The sequence below is a fragment of the Spermophilus citellus genome (genome assembly GCF_964194105.1).
Source record: "Spermophilus citellus genome assembly, chromosome: 2".
NCBI lineage: Eukaryota > Metazoa > Chordata > Mammalia > Rodentia > Sciuridae > Spermophilus > Spermophilus citellus.
In genome coordinates this window covers 90,417,722-90,440,552 of record NC_138183.1, presented here as the reverse complement: position 1 = coordinate 90,440,552, position 22,831 = coordinate 90,417,722, and the positions used below count along the sequence as shown (strand labels likewise).

Sequence of the window (22,831 nt, the reverse complement as noted above, 5' to 3'; positions counted from 1 at the left end):
CATCTTCTAAGGTTGTCTTCAGTTGCTTTCTTGAGTGCTCTATAGTTTTTATTGTAGAGGTCTTTCACCTCTATTTTTTAGATTGATTACACCAATTTTTTTTTGAGGCTATCGTGAGTGGGGTAGTTTTCCTAATTTTTCTTTCAATGGATTCATCACTGATGTATAGGAATGCGTTTGATTTATGGGTATTAATTATATATCCTGCTACTTTGCTGAATTCATGTATTCGTTCTGGAAGTTTTCCCTGGAAATTTTTTGGATCTTCTAAATATAGAATTATGTTGTCGACAAATAGTGATAGTTTGTGTTCTTCATTTCCTATTCGTATTCCTTTAATTTCTTTTATATCTCTAACTGCTTTCGCTAGAATTTCTAGGATGATGTTGAATAGAAGTGGTAAAGGGCACCCTTGTCTTGTTCCAGTTTTTAAAGGGAATGCTTTTGACTTTTTTCCATTTAGAATGATGTTGGCCTTGGGTTTAGCATACATAGCTTTTACAGCATTGTAAAGGTATATTTACATTGAGGTATATTCCTACCATCCCTAGTTTTTCTAGTGTTTTGTACATGAAGCAGTGCTGTATTTTGTCAAATGTTTCTTCTGCATCTATTAAGATGATCATATGATTCTTGTCTCTAAGTCTATTTATGTGATGAATTACATTTATTGATTTCCATATTTTGAACAAACCTTGGATCCCTGGGATGAACCCCACTTGATTGTGGTACACTATCTTCTTTTCGGGGGGAGGGCAGTATTGTGGATTGAACTCAGGGGCACAAAACCACTGAGCCACATCCCCAGCCCTATTTTGTGTTTTATAGAGAGACAGAGTCTCACTGAGTTGCTTAGCGCCTCATAGTTGCTGAGGCTGACTTTGAATTTGGAATCTTCCTGCCTTAGCTTCCTGAGCAGCTGGGATTATAGGCACGCACCACTGTGCCTGGCAATCTTTTACATATGTTTTTGTATGTGATTTGCCAGAGTTTTATTGAGAAGTTTTGTATCTATGTTTATTAGGGATATTGGTCTGAAGTTTTCTTTTCTTGATGTGTCTTTGTCTGGTTTTGTTATCAGGGTGATCCCAGCCTTATAGAATGGGTTTCGAAGGGTTCCTACCTTTTCTATTTCATGGAGTAGTTTGAGGAGTATTGGTGTTAATTCTTCTTTGAAGGTCTTGTGGAACTTGGCTGAGAATCTGTCTGGTTCTGGGCTTTTCTTAATGGGTAGGCTTTTGATGACGTCTTCTATATCATTGCTTGAGATTTATCTATTTAAATTGTGTATGTCTTCCTGATTCAGTTTGGGTAGGTCATATATCTCTAGAAATTTGTTGATATCTTTGAGATTTTTATATTTTATTGGAGTAAAAATTTTATATTTTTTGGAGTAAAAATTTTCAAAATAATGTCGTATTATCTATTTTACTAGTGTCCATGTGATATTTCCTTTTCATCATGAACTTATTTGATTCAGTAATTTGAGTTTTCACTCTCTTCTACATATAGAGAGTTTTCTTTCTATATATATAAAGTGTGGCTAAGGATTTATTAATTTTATTTATTTTTTTCAAAGAACCAACTTTTTTGGTCTATTTTTTGAATTGTTCTTTTGTTTCAATTCCATTGATTTCAGCTCTGATTTTTATTATTCCCTGTCTTCTACTGCTTTTGATGTTGATTTATTCTTCTTTTTCTAGGGCTTTGAGATGTAATGTTAGGTCATTTATTTGTTGACTTTCTATTCTTTTAATGAATGAGCTCAATGCAATGAACTTTCCTTTTAGCACTGCCTTCATAGTGTCCCAGAGATTTTGATATGTTGTATTGGTATTCTCATTTACTTCTAAGTATTTTTTAAATTTTATCCCTGATTTCTCCTACTATCCATTTGTCATTTAATAGTATATTATTTAGTCTTCAGGTGTTGGAGTAGCTCCTATTATTAATTTTATCATTGATTTATAATTTCATTCAATTATGGTCTGATAGAACACAGGTAGTATCTCTGGGGTTTTTTTTTTTTTTGTATTTGCTACATGTTATTTTGTGGCATAAGATATGATCTGTTTTAGAGAAGGATCCATGTGCTGCTGAGAAGAAAGCATGTTTGCTTGTTGATGGATGAAATATTCCATATCTGTCCATTTAGTCCAAATTATTGATTGTATTATTTAGTTCTATAGTTTTTGTTGTTGTTGTTTAGTTTTTGTTTGGAAGTTCTATTCACTGGTAAGAGAGTTGTGTTAAAGTCACTATTATTACTGTGTTGTGGTCTATTTGATTCTTCAAATTGATAAGGGTTTGTTTGACATATGTAGATGCTCCATTGTTTGGGTCATTTATATTTATGATTGTTATGTCTTCTTGATGTATGATTTCCTTAAGCAGTATGACATATCTTCTTTATCCCTTCTGAATAACTTTGGTTTGAAGTCCACTTTGCATGATATGAGGATGGAAACTCTTGCTTGTTCATGCAGTCCATGTGTGTGATGTTTTTACCCATCCTTTCACCTTCAGTCTGTGGATGTCTTTTCTTATGAGTCTCTTAGATAGGGCTTATTGTTGGATCTTATTTTTTAATCCAGTCTGCTGGTCCATGTCTATTGACTGATAAGTTTAGGCCATTAACATTCAGGGTTATTAGTGAGTTATGATTTATTATTTATATTCCTGTTCATTTGGATATATTTCTGATTTTTAATTTGACTTAGTTTCTCCTTTGATTGGCTATTCCTCTAGTATACTTTCTCCCTTTGCTGGCTTTCACTTTTTTTTTTAATTTCTTCCTCATGGAATATTTTGCTGAGAATGTTCTTTGTGTAGTACAAGCTTTCTAGTTGTGAATTCTTTTAACTTTTGTTTATCATAGAAGGTTTTTATTTCATTTTCATATCTGAAGCTTAATTCTGCTAGATATAAAATTATGGGTTGACATCCATTTTCTTTCAGAGCTTGATATATGTTATTACTGGACACCCAGCTTTGAGGGTTCTTGATTGAAAAATCAGCTGAGGTCTGGATTGGTTTCCCCCTAAGTGTAGTCTTTTCTAGCAGCCTTTAAAATTCTATCCTTATTCTGTTCTAGGCATTTTCATTATAATGTACCGTGATGAGGGTCATTGTAACTTTGTACATTTGGGGTCCTATAAGCCCCTTGTATTTGATTTTCCATTTCATTCTTCAGGTTTGGGAATATTTCTTATATCATTTCATTGAAAAGAGTGTGCATTGCTTTGGTTTATATCCGTTTGCCTTTCTCTATCCTGATAAATCTCAAATTTGGTCTTTTCATATTATAATTCTTGGAAGTTTTATTCATGGTTTTTTACCATCTTGCTTGTGTGGTCAACTTTGTTTTCAAGAGTATATGCTTTGTCTTCATTGCCTGAGGGTCTGTTTTCCAAGTGGTCTAGTCTTCTGGTGATACTTTCCATTGAATTTTTAATTTGGTTTATTGATACCCTCATTTTGAGGATTTCTGCTCATATTCTCTCTCTCTCTCTCTCTTTTGAAGTGATCTTTCACTTCCTGAAATTTCTGTCTGCTTTCACTCCTTAAATCATCATTTATATCATGGATTCAGTTTAACTATGTACACTCTGAACTCCTTCTCTTGATATTTCTTCTACTATGTTGTCAGTGGATTCTATTATTGGAGCATTGGGGTTTGTTTGGGTAACTTTGTTCCCTTGTTTTTTCATGTTGTTTGTGTGTCTTCCATCTAGCAATATGGATCTGAGGCAGTACGGTTTCTACCCTGTAAACTTAGAGTGTCCTTGAAGGTTTCCAGTACCTCAAATTTAAGAGGGAGATGAATATTAACAGCACCCAATTCAAATAATATACAGCCTTAAACCACATAACTCCTATTAAGATGTCAGGTACTTCTCTCCCAGGAGATCCTGAGGGCTGAGCTCAAGGACCTATGCGCCCATCATAGAGAGCTGTTCTATATCAGTTGGATCAGGACCAAGTGTTGACAGCTGTGGAGTGGCTATGTGGCTGTAAGTGCTGGGCCAGATTGGTGGCTAGGGAGAGAAGTTGGGAGACTGGGGACCCGGGAGCCGGAGGGCACTGCTGGGTACTGGACTGAGGCCAGTCCTGGAGCTACTGGGGGATCAGTATATGTTAGAGTGGGGAGGTAGTCAGTAATCAGTCTGTTGTTAGGGAATGGTGAGTGCTCACGCTAGTGGGTCCCAGGAACCTGGTAGGTGCCAGACTGGCTGACAGAGCAAACTGAGAATAAGATCCCCTTATGCCCTTGTCCAATCATCTGAGCCACTATAACCAGCCCTGTCTCTCCCTACATGCCTCAGGACTCACGTAGTTGGGAAGAGCCCATTTCTCTCCTGCCTCTTCAGCAAGATGGTGACTATCAGTACACCTAGCAGGAAGACCCCAGGTGCAACCAAACCTGCAGGCACCCCTGACTGGTGCCCCAAGATGGAGGCAGCCGTGTTTGGAGATGGGGCAGCATACTTTGTTTTGTTTTAGTCAATTTCCATGTACTACAGTTAAAGTAAGGAGGAGGAAGGAGGGAAGTTCTGGTTATGGACTGAAGATAAAACTAGCCAGCTTCAGAAAATCAGATGGGATCACTGATGTATACCTATTACTTATTAAATCTGCTTCCTCCATTCACATATAGGCTGGTAAAGCTTTTTCTATTTTAGTTACTGCCATTTATGATTTTATCCCATTTCATAATAATTGATTATTTATTTCACTATCCTTTTTGTTGCTTCTTGGAAACCTTTCAGAAATAATTAAAATTTTTTGTCATTGTTTATATTACTGGTAAATGTGGGTAGGAAATTTTATATACTTCTCCTTTTCTCCTTGTTTTTCTCTGCATTGATGATAGCTAATAACAATTATCTTGGAAATAAAAGCCATAGCAAATATAACATAGGTCACTTATATTTATTTGTTGAAAGGGTAGTAGAAAAGGGGGTGGGATATTATCATAAACTTCCTGTGGCACATTTCTTCTCCATCTTATTCTTTGCTTTTTATCTTTCACTTATCTCCTGATCCCTCTTGCTCTTCATAGGTAATATTCATTTCTGTGACTTCAAATTTTGTTTGTATATTCACAACTCCCAGAACCTCTGGAAAGCAGAAGTTCTAGGACTGCGTATCCAGCTTTCAACTTGATTATGTACCTCTAGGCATGAAATAAACTTGTTTAAAACTCAACTTGTGATTTCTTCTCCCCTACTTCAGCCCAAACAAGTACATTTATCCTTAGCTGCCTCTTTCCATCCAGTGGCTCAAGTCATATTTTTGGCATAATCCCCCAATGAATTTACTTTTAATCCAATCTATCCATCATCCAAAACTTTCTGACTCCTCTTCCAAAATATTTCTCAATCCTTTTTATTTTTCTCCACCATCTCTATTGTGACACTAGTTGAAGGAACAATCTTTTTCTAGGACTTCTTCAACAACCTCCTGATTAATCTTGTTCCCTGTACTATTTGCATCCCTCAGCTTCTGTGTGTGTGGTCATCATTCTCTTGCTTAGAAACCTTCAGTTGTGTTCCAGCTGCTATCGGAGTCTCTGAGATCCAGCATTCCTCCCCTCTTTTAAGCTTGTCCTATTCTCATTGTATTTTTACAATTATAATTGTACTGTCTGTTTTCTAATCTTTGGAATAATGCTTTTGAACTTTTAAACTATGGTAAAGGATCAATTTTTATTTCCAGTTTGTTCTTGATTGATACTTGAATTAAAATGGAAAAATGAAGTACTAAAAAATGGAATAGAGGACCCTGAAGAATACAAATATGTTCTAATTTCTCATTATGATATTTGCCAGACATATAATTCATACATCAAATTGTTATAAAGGTTTCTGAATGCTTCATTTTGATTTTTGTATTTGGTTCACCATAGACCAGTAACAAAGACCACACCTCAAGAACTATTGTTCTATAGTTAATCTCTTTGTTATCCCAGGGCTTTTGCCTTTGCTCTTTCTTCTACCAAAATGTCCATGCCTCCTCTTCTTTTAAGACTTAATCCTTATCCTCAGTGCTGTTGAATTTAGTGTGCTGTATTTAGGAGTGGATTTATTTTTATTTTTATTTTTTGTAATTGTAGATGGACAACATGCCTTTATTTAATTTATTTTTTTGTATGCGGTGCTAAGGATCCAACCCAGTGCCTCACACATGCCAGGCAAGTGCTCTGCTGCTGAGTCCTAACCCCAGCACCAGGAGTGGATTTACTTTTAATATATCTTCCTTGACACTAAGATTGCACTTTTAATTTTAGACACTTCAATTCTGAAAAATTCTCAGCAACTTTTCTCTTTGAAATTTTCTTCTTTACCTTTTATTCTGTTCTTCAGAATCCCATAGTGAGTTTCTCAGTCTGTCCTCCACACATCTCCTAAGTAATTTTTCCTATTCCCAGTCTCAGCTGCAATTTAGGTGTATTGTAGTCTTTAGTAGCATTTTATAATTCACTCTTCATTTGTTTCTAGACTAGTCATGGGAGAGTTTTACTTTAATGACTCCATATTTCACATCTAATTGACTCTTTTTTGTTTCTGTTTTTATTTCACAATTTCTTGTTTATTTTTATAACTGTTATTCTTTCCTTCTTTGAAGATCCTAATCACATTCAAAGTTGTTTAGATTGTGCTATTTATTTGTCTTGTGTTGGTAAGTTCATCCACTGTTTCCCATGAGCCTTGTAGTTTGCTAGTTCATTTTGAATGATTATTCCCTTCCTGGTCTTGTGTAATCTCTTTGCTTATCCTCTTAATGGTTTTGTGATTAATTCTTCCTGGTCATCGCCGGACTCTAGTCTAAGCCTGTCTTACCCAGTCCCCCCCCCCCCGCCCCTGCCCTGATATATAAGAATTTAATCACCAAGTTTTGTTTACAGGTTTTAATTTTATCAGTGTTTTCAATTTATGCCAAATGATATACCATTTTTCATTTCAAATAATAAGTAATTGAATTTTCCTTTTTATCAAACATGAAATTTCTTTATATATATTTTAGTTTTTGGCAGACACAACATCTTTGTTTTTTTTTTTTTTTTTTTTTTGTATGTGGTGCTGAGGATCGAACCTCTGGCCGCACGCATGCCAGGCGAGCGCGCTACCACTTGAGCCACATCCCCAGCCCCTCAAACATGAAATTTCTTATTAGAACATTATAGTTCTACATAGTAGTTGAGTTCAGCTCGACAAAATCATACGTGCATGGAATTCAATTTTAGTTAAAGTTCTTGCCTTTTCCTTTCCCTCCTTTCTATCCCAATTCTCCTTCCTCTGCTCTACTGATTTTCCTTTCATCTGTTTATTTTTTATTGGTTCTTTCTATTTATACATAAAGGTGAAATTCTCTAAGGTACATTTATATATGCATATAGCATGATTTTTAAAAGTTCATTCTGCATTCCTCCCCCTTCCCATCTCTCCTCTCTCCCTCTTATTCTCCTTCTACTCTACTGAATAAGGGCCTGAAAACATATACTTTTCTATACCAACTTTGAAGAGAAGTTTTTCACCTGGCTAACACCTATTTAGCTTCAGGGACCACATGTATATGCTTCAGCCCTGTGAAATATGCCAGTCATGGTGCCTAAAACCAGTCCCATATTGAGTTTAATACCGGTAGATAGCTATATAAAATTTAAAAATTCAATTGGATTAAATTTCTGGAGGTTTGTAGGAAGGTGGTGTTGTCTTACAGGGCCTCATGTACCAGTATAAGGATGTTAGATTTTAATCCCTTAGACCAATTGGTAGTTTTGAAGCCACTGTCAAATATACTAAGCAATGGTTTTAGCCTGGAAATAGTGTATGAATTTAATTGAAGCTGGGAAGGCAGAGACAATAAAACTCTCAAGGAAGCTGTTTGTAATCATTTATGTTTGAGAGAAGGATGAGAGTTCTAGAAAGAATAAGGGACAGTAATTGAGGAGATAGTACTGGGTAATATTGGAAATGTCTTATGACTGAATTTAGAATCAGAAGCAGGTGAAGCCACATTCCCCAGTGTAAGTCGGTCAGATAAATCATAGTAAGGTGGCTTCTGTCCTTTGCTCTTTATTGTCTTCTTCTGTATCCCTTCTTTATCATTGTTGATTATCTGTTTCCTGGTGTTAATGTGAAACTGAGGTATAAAGTTTTTAAAGTTAATTTGACCCTTCTATAATATTTCTTTTTCTTTTTTTAGAAAAAAAAATATTGGTGCTTTATAATCATACATTCATTATGCCATATTTAAACATGCACACAACATAATTTTGATCAATTTTCCCTTCCTTCCTCCCTCCCCTGATCTACTTGCTCTTCTCTAGTGCTGTCTCTTCTATTATTAGTAATAGTAGTATTAGATTGTAATTATATATTAAAGCAGGATTCATTGTGGTGTATTCATACATGGATGTAGCATACTTTAGTAGATTTCATTCCCCAGTACTTTACTTCCCTATTCCCTCCCCACTGCCCTCCATCTCCATCCCTGCCTCTACTCTATTGGTATCTCTTCTATTTTTGTGAGATCTCCCATTTTATTCCCTGTCCCCAGCTTCTGCATATGAGAAAGCTTTTTTACTATTTCAAGCTAATCTTCCTCTGTCAGAATTGTGCTGTTTTAAAAATATAATACTTTGAGCATTTAAATTTTACAGGTATATTTTATGCAGTCTCACCACACATTTACTCCATCCCTCTCTCTTTTCTTACTATATTTTTGGTTTTACCTGGGGTCATAGTTTTCCTTCTCAAGGAACACCAAGTTGTCAACTTCATTTTTGAGGGACAGTTTTGCTGGTAGAGAATCTAGATGACATTTACTGTTTAAGCACATTGAGGGTGTCATTCTGTTTACTTCTATCTTCCACCATTGAACTGTCAAGTTAGCCATGTGTGGTTGTGGCTGTTACTAAGGTTCTATCTAGGCCAATGCCTGATTCTAAGGGCCCCAACAGACTAGATTCAGCCACCCATCACTTGGAGAACCCAATCAGAGAGAGAGGGTGATGTGAAGAAAGGAAGGAATTTATTATTCAGCCAGGCCACACTAGAGTGAAACATGAGGACTAGCATCCTAAATTCTGTCTTGGGGTACTGACAAGAGCTCCAGGATAATATAGGGAAGAATTAGGGCAGGTTGCAAGAGGTATGTTTAAGAGGTCTTGTTCAAACTGTGGTCCAGTTGATCATTATCTCACGTCTGATTCTCTGAGGTTCTGCTGATGCTGACGAATATTTTGGAGGGGTCATTATTTTTTATTTTAGTGGGCATATTATAATTATACATAATAGGATTCATTATGCCATATTTTTTACATGCACATGGCATAATATGATCAATCTCATGACTTAGTACTGCCCCTTTTCCTCCCCTCCGATCTCCTCTCATCCCCTTGCCCTATTACTCTACTGGTCTCCCTTCTATTGTTATTTTTGTATTTGAGTTAGTCTATTATATACAAGGATGGGATACATTGTGGACATATATGGAGATAGCACGATCTGGTAGATGTCATTCCTCAGTGCTTCCCCGTGTCCTCCCCTCCTCCCTTTCTTCCTCTTGATCCCTTTCTTCTATTCTGTTGATCTCCCTTCTGTTTTCCTGAGATCCTTTTTTATCCACCCCCCCCCCCGCTTTTTTTTTTCTTTTTCTAGTTTCCACATGAGAGAATATTTCCTTTTCTTTCTGAGTCTGGCTTATTTCATTACTTAAGGGAGAAATCAGTCCCTGTTATGAAATGATTGCTCCCTCTTAGGGAACAGTCTGGGTTCCCCTCATGGGGTATAAACATGCATGTTCTTCTGTTCCTGGAATGTGGAATAAACTGGGAAGGACTCAGAACAAGTCAGAGGAACAAAAACGGAGTTAGGACAATGGCTGGGTCCTCCTTTCATGGCCCCTTTTGATCTGTATTTTAAAGACTAAGTTACTTTTATGAATCTCTCTTGGTGTTCAGTAATTAGGATTTGAAAATAGATATGATTTTCTTTTTATTTTGCTTGGGGTTCACAAGGTTTTTTAAATTTGTGGCTTCATGTCTTCTATCAGTTTTGGGAAATTCATCCTTTCTTCAAACCTTTTTATGTCCCATCTCTCTCTTTTTCTGGGACTCCATTTACATTTAAGTTAGTCCTCTTCACTATATTCCCTGTGTCTATTCTTTTTTTTTTTAAAGAGAGAGAGAGAGAGAGAGAGAGAATTTTGATATTTATTTTTTAGTTTTCAGCAGACACAACATCTTTGTTTGTATGTGGTGCTGAGGGTCGAACCCGGGCCGCACACATGCCAGGCGAGCACGCTACCGCTTGAGCCACATCCCCAGCCCTGTGTCTATTCTTTAATGAATATATTGTTATTCATTTATCTCTCTGTGCTTCCTTATGGATATTTTTTCTAATCCAATTTACCCATTCTTTCTTTTTTTTCATTTTTTTATTTGTTTTAATTAGTTACACATGACAGTACAATGACCTTGACATATCAAACATTTGAATCAGATGGGATATAATATCTCATTTTTCTGAGTATACAGGTTGCAGAATCACATTGGTCATGCATTCACATATATACACACAGTAATGGGAGGGGAGGGGAGGGGGTTGGGGAGATAGGAAGGATAGTAGAATGAAACAGACATTATTATTGCTCATTCTTTCTTTAGCTGGGTTCTACCACATGTTAAATTCTACTTCTCTCCCTTTCTTCCTTTCTTGTGTGCTGGTCCTGGAGCATGCTAACCATAATATACTTGGCATTAGTTATACTTTTTGTTAATTCTTTTTTAAAAATCTAATTTGATGTATTTGTTAAAGTTAGAAAATATTTCTAATAAGTTATGTGAAATTACTATAGATTTGTGGACCAGTTATCATAATAATATTCCTTGGATAAAAGCTCTTGTCCTGTCTGCAAGCATTATAAGAGAGACTGAGTAGAAATTATTGGTTAAAATAAGTACAAGTATACTAATTACAATATACCATTAACACTAGAATGAAGTACTAACCCCTGTTATAGATACTTTCTTTATGTGAAGCTGGTGTTTGTTTATTTATGTACAGGAACTGTTTCTTCTGAGAAAATTAAGTTAGTATAGATTACTTATGCCCAAATGTTAACAGCAATGTTTAATACTTAGCTATGTAATAAAGTTTACTGGTATTATTGTACCTTATTTTTAATGTAGTTTACCACTTAAACAAATCTTAAAAAGAAAGATCCTCCTTTTCAGTGACTGTGGTATGCATACATGAATTGAGTTTGCATTCCTGAGAGTCCATTATTGCTAATACTTAGAAATATTTTCTAGGCAAATAAATTATGCCATGTAATTGAAAACCATATCACCACTGCTGATTTGTTAGAAATCAGTTATATTGCTTATAACTAAAAGTGAACCATTTATGTTTGTACTAAGGAGATGAAATGGTGTTGTATTCACAGGTACAGAGAAGATTAAAATCATCCAGGGAAGTAAGTTTGGGACTGATATAACCCTTGGGGATCCCAGATCAGATTTTATTATAGTAAATACTTGAGGCCTATCATAAGAGAAGTAAATGTTTTTTTATAATTGAGATACACATAAATATTAAGTTAGATTCCTACTCTCTAAGACTTAGCTATGTAGGTAATTTGATCATCATATACATTTACAGTACATTACAGATATTTGTGTTATATTACAGTACATTACAGATACTTATATTACAGTACATTACAGATACTTGTGTTATATTTTCCGTATCCTCTTGGAAGAATGAAGTTAGTTCTTTCATTTAAGTGTCTATTTAAAACTTAAGAATATGGTGCATTAGAATTAGGAAGCATACATATTCCGTAAATGTGTTCATATTTGAAAGGAATGCATAATCTTTTTGCTAATTGTAGCAGTTCATGTATTTCAGATAATCCAGTTTGTTATCTGTTGTTCAGATTTTGCATATCATTGTTGATTTTTTTTTTGGGTCTACTTGTTTTGCCAAGTAATTAGAGGAGTGTTTTCAGGTTTCTCCTATGAGCTTAGATGTATCTACTTTTCCTTTTAGTTCTATTGAATTTTGCTGTTTATTTTGGCATTATATGGTAGTCACATAGAACTTTTGAATTGTTATGCTACTCTTGTGGATTGATTCCTTTATCATTATGAAATGTTTCTTCCTTTGGTTGTTTGCTTTTTGTACTACTTTGTTATACATTAGCATAGCTACCCTACTTTTCTGGTTAGTATTTGCATGATTAGTCTTTTTCCATTCTTATTGTCTCAACTTTCCTGTGTCCCTATATTTTAAGATGTGAATCATGTTTGCAGCATCTAATTATGTGGTTTGTAATCCAGTCTGTCCTCATTGTCTTATAAGTGGCATATTTACTCCATTTTCATTTAATGTATTACTGATACAATTGAGTTTGTAACTTTATTTTCTTTCTGTTGTTCTCATCTGTTTTTTTTCCTTCTTGTTCTCCTTGAGGTTAATTAAATATATTTTTTTATTATTCTAGTTTTGTCTTTCTATAAACTTGTTCTGTTTTCTTTTACTATTTCTCTATTGGTACCCTAGAGATTACCATACAAATTCTTACTTTATTAAAATATAAACTAAATTGCTACTTTTGCATCTTCACAGACAATCCTAGGACTTGAAAATACATTAATTCTACTTACCTTCCCATCTTTTATTGTTAATGTCACATATTTTAATTGAACAACATACATTTTAAATTTCATTACATTTATTTTTGGCAGTCACCCTTCATATAAGATTTATTTCCCCACTGATCTTCATTCCTGCCTCTATTTTTGTGTTTCAGTTTATGATGGATAATCTTTCTTCCATCAAAAACTTTCTGATTTCTCTTCTTGTGTATGTCTGCTAGCAACGAATTATTTCAGTTCTTATTTATTTGGAAATCTTATTTCAGTTTCACTTCTAAAAACTATCTTCAGTATAGGATTCTAGTTTGGTTCTCCTTCTTCTCCTTGTTCTTCTTCCTTCTGCTCCTTTTCTTCCTTTTCCTCTTCATCTTTCTTTCCCTCTCTCCCATCCTCTACCCACCCTTGCCATGTTACTGCATTTTATTTCTTACTTCATTGAAAATAATGTTTTTTCTTTGGATATGTTTGGATTTTCTTGTCTCTGGTTTTTAGCATTTTTTCTACTAAGGCTGAGGGTTTCTTTTCTTTGTATTTTCCAACTTGGGACTTTTAGTTCCTCTTAAACCTATAGCTTGAGTGTTTCTTTGTTTTTGGAGAATCTCCAGCCATTTGCTTTCTAAATGTCATGTCTTCCACATTCTTTCCCCTTTGCATGTTTAGTTTATGTAGATATGCAACTTAAAATTCTGATACTTTTTGCTTTCTTTGGCTTGGTGTGAAGTTTTCTACTCACCAGTTGCTTTGCTTCACTAGTTCTCTTTTCATTTCTGTTTAAAGTCTTAGACTTAATTAGAGTTCTTTTCAGTTACACATTTTCCAGTTCTAAGCTTTTCAGGTAATTTCCATTTATCTATATATTTATTTATTTATTTTGGTACCAGGTATTGAACCCAGGGGAGCTTTATCCCTGAACTACATCCCCAGTCCTTTTTATTTTATTTATTTTTTATTTCAAGATAGAATCTCACTAAGTTTCTGGGCATCTTAGTAAGTTGCTGAGGCTGGTTTCAAACTTACTATCCTCCTGCCTCAGCTTCCTAGGTTGCTGATATTATAGGTGTTCACCACTAGGCCTGGCTCAGGTGATTCTTTTTTTGAATAGAAAGTAGAAGGTAAAATTTTTTTTTCTTTATTTATTTTCTTGGATGTACTAATCAAATATTTTAGAGTTTATATCTAATAACTTCTATACTGGATCACCTGTGGGTCAGTTTCTGTTGGATTTTTCTCCTGGTTCTGTTTCTTAATTTGTCTGGTAATATTTGCTCAAATGTTAAGTGTTTAGTATAAAATTTCACAGAGGCGTTTAGGAATCTTCCTTTAGGGAGAATCTGTTCTATTCTCTGATAGGTGTTAGATTAGGGCTGTTCACCCCAATCTGGTGAGCCACTGACCTGGCTTGGGGTTAGGTTGCAAAATGTATGAAACAGTTAACCCTTGGTTCACTTCTCCCTGCTTCCTAGGTCACAGCCTTCCTGAGGTCCCAGTTGAAAGCCAAGGACTCCTCCTCTTCTCAGCACCACAAGATTGCCAAAAAATTTCTGTGGCTTGTTTTTGTTTTACTAGTTTTGCTCTTTTCTGCTTTTTGCTGCTTTTTAGCCTCTTGCACTGTGTAGTTTTAAGATTTTGTCAAATGCCTCTGGTGAAAACTGTTGAGTGTTGGGGTCACATCTCTGCACTTCCCTTCTTTCAGGAAACTTGGCAACTCTGAACTGCAATTTTTGCCTGCAATCCTTTGAATTTGATGAAAGCTCTGATGACTTCTCTGCCTCTAGCAGCTGCCCTTGCTTGGCCTTGGTTTCCACAAGACTTTGCCCCATGCACCTTTTCTTTTTGCTGACTTTGCTTTGTATCCTTTTACTGTAATATTATAAGTGTGAATGTACTGTATGCTAAGGCTCCCCAGCCAATCATTAAACCTGGGGTGGTCTCAGGACTCCTGATAAACATGTGCATTCTGAATATCTGTTAAGGTTGATTATCTCAGACCTTCTAGTGTTCTACAGAGAATGATCAAAGCCTGATGGTATTATGATCCTTTTATATATGTATGTGACTGAGGCTCAGAGAGATGAACTTTCCCAAAGTCATCTATATAGTAATTCCTGACAGAACCAGGAATTGGACCCAGCTCTAACTCTAAAATTCTCCTGTTCTTTCATTATATTTTACATCCTCCAAGTGAATAATCAAAACTACCATAATGTATAGGTTAGTTTTTGAAACTCTGGTACATTATTGTGTAATTTAACTGTTTAACACTATTATGTATAAGGAATGTTTTTAGATGCATAGCGAAAGTAAGTTGTAGTTTAGTGATTTAATTACTGTTTCCTAAATACAGCTTAGTTACTTTTTTTCACACATAAATAGCAATAAGCATATTTCTTTCCTTTTTTTCTATATATTCTTTTGTTAGATACTCTATACACTAGCTGTGTGTGTGTATGTATGTATGCTATACCCACTTAAGACTGACAGAAATTATTAAATTTAGTATCTATGAATATTTTGTTTACCCTGTGATAATAGTTTTGTTTACCTTGTGATATTTAGGTGATGCTCTCTCTCTCATAAGATAGGCATCAAATTATATACATAATATATCCTGTAGCATTTGTGCAAATAGAAAGATTTTCTTATACCATTGATCTGACTTTTCAACACAAGAAAGCCAGACACAACAGTTTGCAAATTGCTGATATTTTAGGCAATAGAATATTTTTCTTTTTGGGTGTTGGTTTCATAAATTCTCCCCCATGATATCTTTATTGTATTTTATTAAAACACATAGGTTACTCTCAAAGTCATATTAAGATTGAAAGGTTAAAGGAGAATTATGAATTTAAAAGGTAGAAAGAGTATTTATAGTTCTGATAGCTTTGGTGAGACCATTTTCTGGGCTTTTTCGGAGTTAAGAAAGGCTGATTTACTTTTTCTTTGGCGAGGTAGATTTTCTTACTATCAGCATTTTATACTTATACAGTTTAATGGTTTGTAAATACTTTCACTTTTTTTACCTTTCTGAAGCTAGAGGACTTTGTGAGAAAGATGGGGCTGATACTGTTATCTCTGCTTTACACCTAAGAAAACACATTTTGGAGAAAGTGACTTGCTCAAGGTCACTGAATAGCTGGCTAGTAGAAGCAGTAGAGGCACAACTCAGAATTTCAGGCTCTGTATGCAGCATTTTGTTTCTGCCATGAAAGAATGGGTAAGGGAACTGAAGGTCTGTTCTGGTGTCTCAGATGGAAGATCAGCTCTGCTAGAAGTAGGCTGCACATGTTTGAGAATGATGGTGAATTTTTTAGATTTAATTTTGTGTGGTGCCTAGTAGTTTAACACAAGGGAAGCCAGACAACTTTCTGAATCTGCACAAAACAGATTCAGATTCTCCTTGGAAATCAGTTGTAATTATAACTCTTTTTGCATGACAATGACACTTATCTAAAGTAGAGAATTTCAATGCATTAATCCTGTGTGAAGGCTAGTTGGGTGAAAGTTTGGATATATTTCTTGAAATAGCATGTGTGATTTGTTTTTGAAGTCAAATTTTAGTTTATTGTCTTTTAGAATGAAATGTTTCTTATAGAATTGTTTTTTGGCTTTGTCACCTTTACCATAAGAATTAAAATCCAAAATAGAAGGATGTTAGAACAAATGATGGAAGGCAGCTGAAGCAAAGCAGTGCAAAAGAGTGAACTTATGTGAAGAAAATGAGGACAACAAGGAAGTAGTGGCGGAAAAAGGAGAAGTTGAAGTTATTTTTGAAAAAATGAAATGCTATGATTGGTCTTGTGATTTAAATTTTTTTCACTAAAATAAAATTAGAGGGCTTGGGTGATATAAAAAATGATGATCTTGTCAACTTCATTGCTTTCCATAAAGAGCTCAGCAAAGATTTTTTGAGGTATCTGAAAGCTGAAGGGAGGTACAACTCAGGTAAATCACAGTTCCCGACCTTAGTATTAAGAACATAGACATACAAGTGGGTGGTTTCAACCATATGCCATAAGTGGTCAGATGGAAGTTTTTGTAGGATACAAAGAAATATAGAGGAAATGGCACTAATCCCAGGATGGATCATTAAGGAACAACATCAGAGGATGAGGCTAAACCGTGTTTTAAAAGAAATATGAGTGGATAGGAGGAGGTAACTGGGAAGTACACCCTTTATAGAGGAAACAGCGTCATCAAAGGCATTAATATAAAGTGTGGGGCAAGGAGTGCCCAGACTGAGTAGCTGATTTCCTTATGGAGAATTTTGGTTTGTATAAGTTGGGGAATAGCTCAGTGGGGAGAACCATGAATGTTTAACATACTGCATTTGCATTACATGTGTGAGGTAGCCAGGTATATATATTTAGCAAGTCCATACATGTACAGGAGAAGTTCAGTGGTAAAGTCCAAGTTAGAAATTTGGATTTGAAAATGATCAAAGTAAAATTTAAAAATGAATGAGCTCAACTCATAGATGACATGCACATAGGAAGAGCCATTAACCAAAAGCATTGCTATAAATACCTATTTTTGAGGAATGCATAGATTATGAGGAGCATATGTTCACCACTGAGAAGCATCAGAGAGGAATGAAGCAAGCCAAATAGAAGGGTGTCAGAATTGTCACTACAGTTAAGTATTGTGGAGAGAGCTAATAAAAATGGGCTAGAAAATGGCAATTGGAATAGCATTATGAAGACTGCTTTCTGTGAAGTGCTGGGAATTGTAGTCTTCTGTCTTTCCCTTTCCCCTGTTTCAGTGTCTTCTAGTTCCATATACCTGACTTTACTGATATCTCTCCTCTTTGTCATCTGTCCCCAGCCCCTCCACCTCTCTCTGCATCTTACTGATGTTGCTGAGGCCCCACTGGTGGCCCCATAACAGTTGCTGGAGGGACTCAGTGTACTTCAGCTGTGGTATAGACCTTCATGAAGCTGAGGCTATGGGCATGATTTTGTTAGGACATGGAAAGACAGGAGTCAGTGTGGATTGCAGGAATGGAACAGGAGCAGTGGATTGGTTTTATACACTTATAAGAAGGGGTGATGCCATGGATGGAGTTCATGTCAAAGGAGACAAGGAAGTTTGTACTAGAGAGTATTTATATTACTTCTTTTGATTTTCCAGTACCTTGCCTTCCAGGTTGTGCTTCTTTGTCTTAAAAGTGCATAACAGCATCTTAAATGAACATTGCTTCAGGTTTCCTTTCTTTTTAGGAACTTATTTGACTCAAACATGGGCATTGCTGTTGCTCCTAAATCATGCCTTTCTCATTATTTTCTCATTGACTTACAGTTTAGAAAAGAGTAAGCTTTTTCTTTAAATACTTTCTTTAGTTCATATTGGTTAACTTCCTGGTACTCAGCTTCCCATATGGAACTAGATCCTTTCTCTGACCCTAGTGCAATGTCTAAGCTCCCCGAACTAACCTGTTTTCCAGTGGGAGGCAAATAGAGCTGGCATTCTGCTGTCCATAGATGTCTTGAATAACCCTTTCCTACCCTCCCTGCCACCCACTGTGGATTTTTGTCTTCCTGTCTGTTGGGAGATGCTGGTCTTTGTGCCTCATCTCTCTGGAGCCAGCCTCTATAGTTCTGGTTGCTTTCTCCAGTCCCTGTATCAACGCATGTCTTTTAGGAACTCTTTCTCTTCCTTGAATTTCCATTATCATTTTTTTCTTGCTAGGACAGCCTCCAGCAAGAAGATAAGTAAATATATGGCAAGAGAAGATACAATTTTCTTTTTCCTTCTCCTTTTCTTCAGCTTTTCCATCTGTTCTTAGACTCATCTGGGACCACTGTGAGACTGTAAATCACCAAGGTCAAGGAGTAGGAATGAATTTTTGTATATTAAAGAAAGATGAAAACAGTTCTTTTAAAAGGCAAATAATCTTGTAATTTTTATAGTTCCCTAACTAAAAACTGAAATTGTTCATGTGTTAGGTATGTTATGAAGTCTTATCCAATCTTCCAAGTCAGTCAACTTCATTCATCAGAACTTCTTCCACACATAAAAGCTCTGAACTTTTAAGAGGAAGTTTGCTATATATTAGATCAAGGTGGTTTTGTAATTCATTTTCTTCATTTAAAAAAATTGTGGCATATATACACAATGGAATATTACTCAGCAATAATAGAGAATAAAATTATGGCATTTGCAGATAAATGGATGGAGTTAGAGAAGATAATGCTAAGTGAAGTTATCTAATCCCCCCCAAAAGAAACAAATGCCTAATGTTTTCTCTGATATAAGGAGGCTGATTCATAGTGGGGTAGGGAGCGGGGAGCATGGGAGAAATAGGCGAACCCTAGAGAGGGCAGAGGGGTGGGACGGGAAGGGAGAAGGGGGTATGGGGTTAGAAATGATGGTGGAATGTGATGGGCATTATTATACAAAGTACACATATAAAGACACGAATTGGTGTGAATATACTTTGTATACAACCAGAGATATGAAAAATTGTACTCTATGTGTAATAAGAATTGTAATGTATTCCATTGTCATATAAATAAAAAATTAATAAAAAATAAAAGCAATATAAAGTCTTAAAAATATTTTTTAGTTGTAGTTGGACACAACATTTTTATTTTATTTATTTTTAATGTGGTGCTGAGGCTTGAACCCAGAACCCCACATATGTTGGGAGAGCGTAATATCGCTGAGTCACAACTGCAACCCCTCCTTTTTAGTTTTTTAACTAGCAAGATTAAAGCTCATTAAAAGGAAAAGGTATTCTTGCCAGATGCATTTTGCTTTCTTCTTTCAGTAAATTAGAACCATTTAATCAATTAGCATTCACTTCTCACCTTAACTTTCAGACACCCAAACTGAATTTAATACTCAGTTGTAGGAATTCTCTAATTTTAGGTGTCTAATGACATCTGCTTCTCTGTTCATTTGAACAGATTATTTTCCTTTTCATTGTCTGATTTCATGGTTTTTAATTCAGCAATCAGAAATACTTTTTGGAAGTATGTAAACAAACACATCTTCATGAAATTTAGGTAGCTTTGGTCACTACCTAATGGGCTTTGACCTGTTTCTGTGTTTTCTCTGGTGTGTGTGGGTGTGTGTGTAAAATCTCACAAATGGGGAGAAATTTGAATAATGTGATTTGTTTTTCAGAAGTAAAGAGTTTGTTACAGAACCCTTGGAAAGGTTGTCTTAATCCCAAACAACCTACCTAATGAAATATTTAAAGGCACTTAGTGCTTGCAAGCAAATTCTTATTCTGTATCCCTAGAGAAAGTAATTAATCTGGCTATAGTGTCCTCCTTCCACTCCCCTCCATCCCCTTTCTTTCTGATTCATGGGATTCTTCTTTTAAATTATTACATTATAATTATTGTTATATTGTATGCATGTACAAATATGTAACAACAAATCCCATCATTATCTACAAGTGTAATGTATCAGTAAAAATGTGGGGCTGGGCATGGTGGTGCACCTGTGATTCCAGTGACTGGGGAGGCTAAGGCAGGAAGATTACAAGTTCAAGACCAGCCTCAGCAACTTAGTGAGGTTCTAAGCAACTTAGTGAGACCCTATCTCAAGATAAAAAATAAAAAGGGCTTAGGATGTGATTCAGTGGTAAAGCACCCTAGGTTTAATCTCTACTACCCCCTTTTTAAAAAGTGGGAAAAAAAGATAAATTATAAACAACAACAAAAAAAAACTGGGGATGTAGCTCAGTTGGTAAAGTGCTTGCTTTGCATGTACAAGGTCTTGGGTTCAATCTCCACCACCACCAAAAAAATATGTGTGTGTGTGTGTATGCGTGTGTACACATAGTGGTGAGATTCACCGTTACATGTTCATGCATGCACATAATTTAACAATGTAATTTGTTCTCACTAGTTTTTCACTTTTATTCTCAGTCTGAAAATTGTGGGGATGGGTATATGGGCCAGTTTATGGCAGTTATCACTTTGTAGACTTAAATATTTTAGTGCATTATTCACAGAACCAATTAGGTAACCATAGTTTCTTATAAGGCTGATTGAAATTATATATTGCCTGATTTACAGTGATTAAAATAGAACTTTAAAAATGAATCTTAATAGCCTGCAAATCAATGAAATCTTTCAAGGAAGTGACCTAATGAGAGTTCACTATTTTTTTTTTGTAGCTATCTAATGGTAAAATGTATATTAACACTATTGTAATATCATTAAAAGTTAGCATTTCACCCCTTATTTTCTTTTTCTTTTTTTAAATTAGAGCTTTATAGTTATACATAGTACTTGGGATCATCCCAACAAACCATACATGTATGGAAATCAACTTCAGTTCGTGATACCCACCTTTTCCCTCCCTCTCCTCTCCCATTTTCCTTCCTGTATACTCCTTGACTTCCTTTTGCTTGTCTATTAATTTGTATTTGATTGGTTCTTTATATTATCCTATTCTTCCTTCCCCCTTTCCTTTATTTTACTCTAGCTTCTGCAAATAAGAGAAAACATTCAACCTTTGAGTTTCTGAGTTTGGCTTATTTCACTTAGCATGTTATTCTCCATTTCCTTCTATTTACCAGCAAATGCCATAATTTCATTCCTTTTTATGGCTGAGTAGGACTACACACACACACACACACACACACACACACACACTGGTATATATATATTGTGATATATATACCCCATAGTTTATTAATCCATTATTGACAAGCTTTGGATTTATTCCATAATTTAGCTCTTGTGAATTAGCTCTTGTGCTGCTATAAACTATATCACTGTATTATGCAAATTTTTGATCTTTTGGAAAAATACCAAGGAGTGTCACCCCTAATTTTCAATATAAGCTTTCAACTATTACAAATCACTCAACTTGTTCATTTAGATAAAAGTTTTTTAAAGTTAATGCAAACTGTTTGTATCATATTGGAATCAAAGTTAATGCAGTATGGTAAAATAACCTTGTATTAGAATCTTAAAACTCAAGAAGTCTTACATTTTCCATATGTTTTGGCTACAGCCCTACCACTTATGTTTTGGATGAAGATGAACCTCGATTCCTTGAAGAAGTTGATTACAGTGCAGAAAGTAATGATGAGTTAGATATTGAATTGGCTGAAAATGCAGGAGATTATGAACCTTCTGCTCAAGAAGAAGTTCTTTCTGACTCTGAATTATCAAGAACATATCTACCTTGAACCCTTTGCCATATCTTGTTAACTGCAAAGAAGAAATGAAATATCTTGGTTTTTATTACACAGGAAATTTGAGGGAAATGAGTTTATAGAGAGCTGACTCAAAAAGAAAACCAAAAAAAAAAAAAAAGAAGTAACTTGGGCCTGTTTGGTTTCAAGACAATAAATATGTTATTAATTCATGATAAAATTGGCACTTTGTTTTATTTTAGATATCAATGCACTTTATACAGCATTGAATTATCAAATAATGGATTTACTTTAAAAAAACCCTGAGTATCATGCATGAATTTTTATCTCCTCATGGTTATGTGTCAGAATTTAAAATCTGAATTCTAGAGTTGTTGAAAACTAATATATATGTACTTGGATTTCCATGCGTGTGTTTGTGTAGAAATGGGTAGATATTGAAGATAAAACTGTTCTTCAGAATCATGCTATTGGATTGTGACTGAAATAATCCAGAATTTGCCTTGAAACCATTACATTCTACATTTACTAAATTAAACAAATAAAAATTATATTAAATGTTGCATTTATTTCGTCATCCTTTTTAACCAGCTTAGATTATTTGATGTGTAGAACTTTGTGAGAGTATTATAAAAATCCAGTACCTGAACACAGTGATAAAAAGTTTTTTTTTTAAGCCTAAAGATTTTGGTATTATGGATATACCTGTACCTATCATAAAAGATATATTTAAACAGCTCTTTTCTCGAAAATTGTGTATCATGGATGCACTTAAAATTTTTCACTGCAGTCAATTAAGAAGAGGAAAACCAGTTTGGATACAATCTGATGTTAAATGTACATTGTTTATTTAGCATCTTGTGAGCTGTGCTATGTTATTAGATTTATTGATGTGAATTTATTTAGGGCATGCTGCTACTAACATCAGAGTCCAAGATGACTGCAGTGAGTCTTGTAGTGATGTTTTCCTGAGTTTTAGCCCTCCTGCTGCAGGAATGACTTGTCTTCAAATAAAATAAAATGAACCCAGTGATTTTTGAATAAGT

The 22,831-nt window shown here is 35.1% G+C and overlaps 1 protein-coding gene across 6 annotated transcripts in view; it reads left to right on the top strand.

Moving 5' to 3' along the window:
* The window catches only part of AGTPBP1 (ATP/GTP binding carboxypeptidase 1), a 192,405-nt gene extending 170,400 nt beyond the window's left edge, over positions 1 to 22,005 (top strand). For 5 of the 6 annotated variants that reach the window (XM_081275394.1, XM_081275395.1, XM_081275396.1 and 2 more), the window contains one exon: positions 21,641 to 22,005. In XM_081275394.1, coding sequence (XP_081131520.1) covers positions 21,641 to 21,818 — 178 coding nt within the window. In that variant the 3' untranslated portion in view covers positions 21,819 to 22,005. Of the gene's footprint in view, positions 1 to 14,360; positions 21,194 to 21,640 lie in introns of those variants that run through there. The other variant, XM_081275397.1, reaches the window with a different exon arrangement.
* Positions 22,006 to 22,831: the final 826 nt, after the last annotated feature.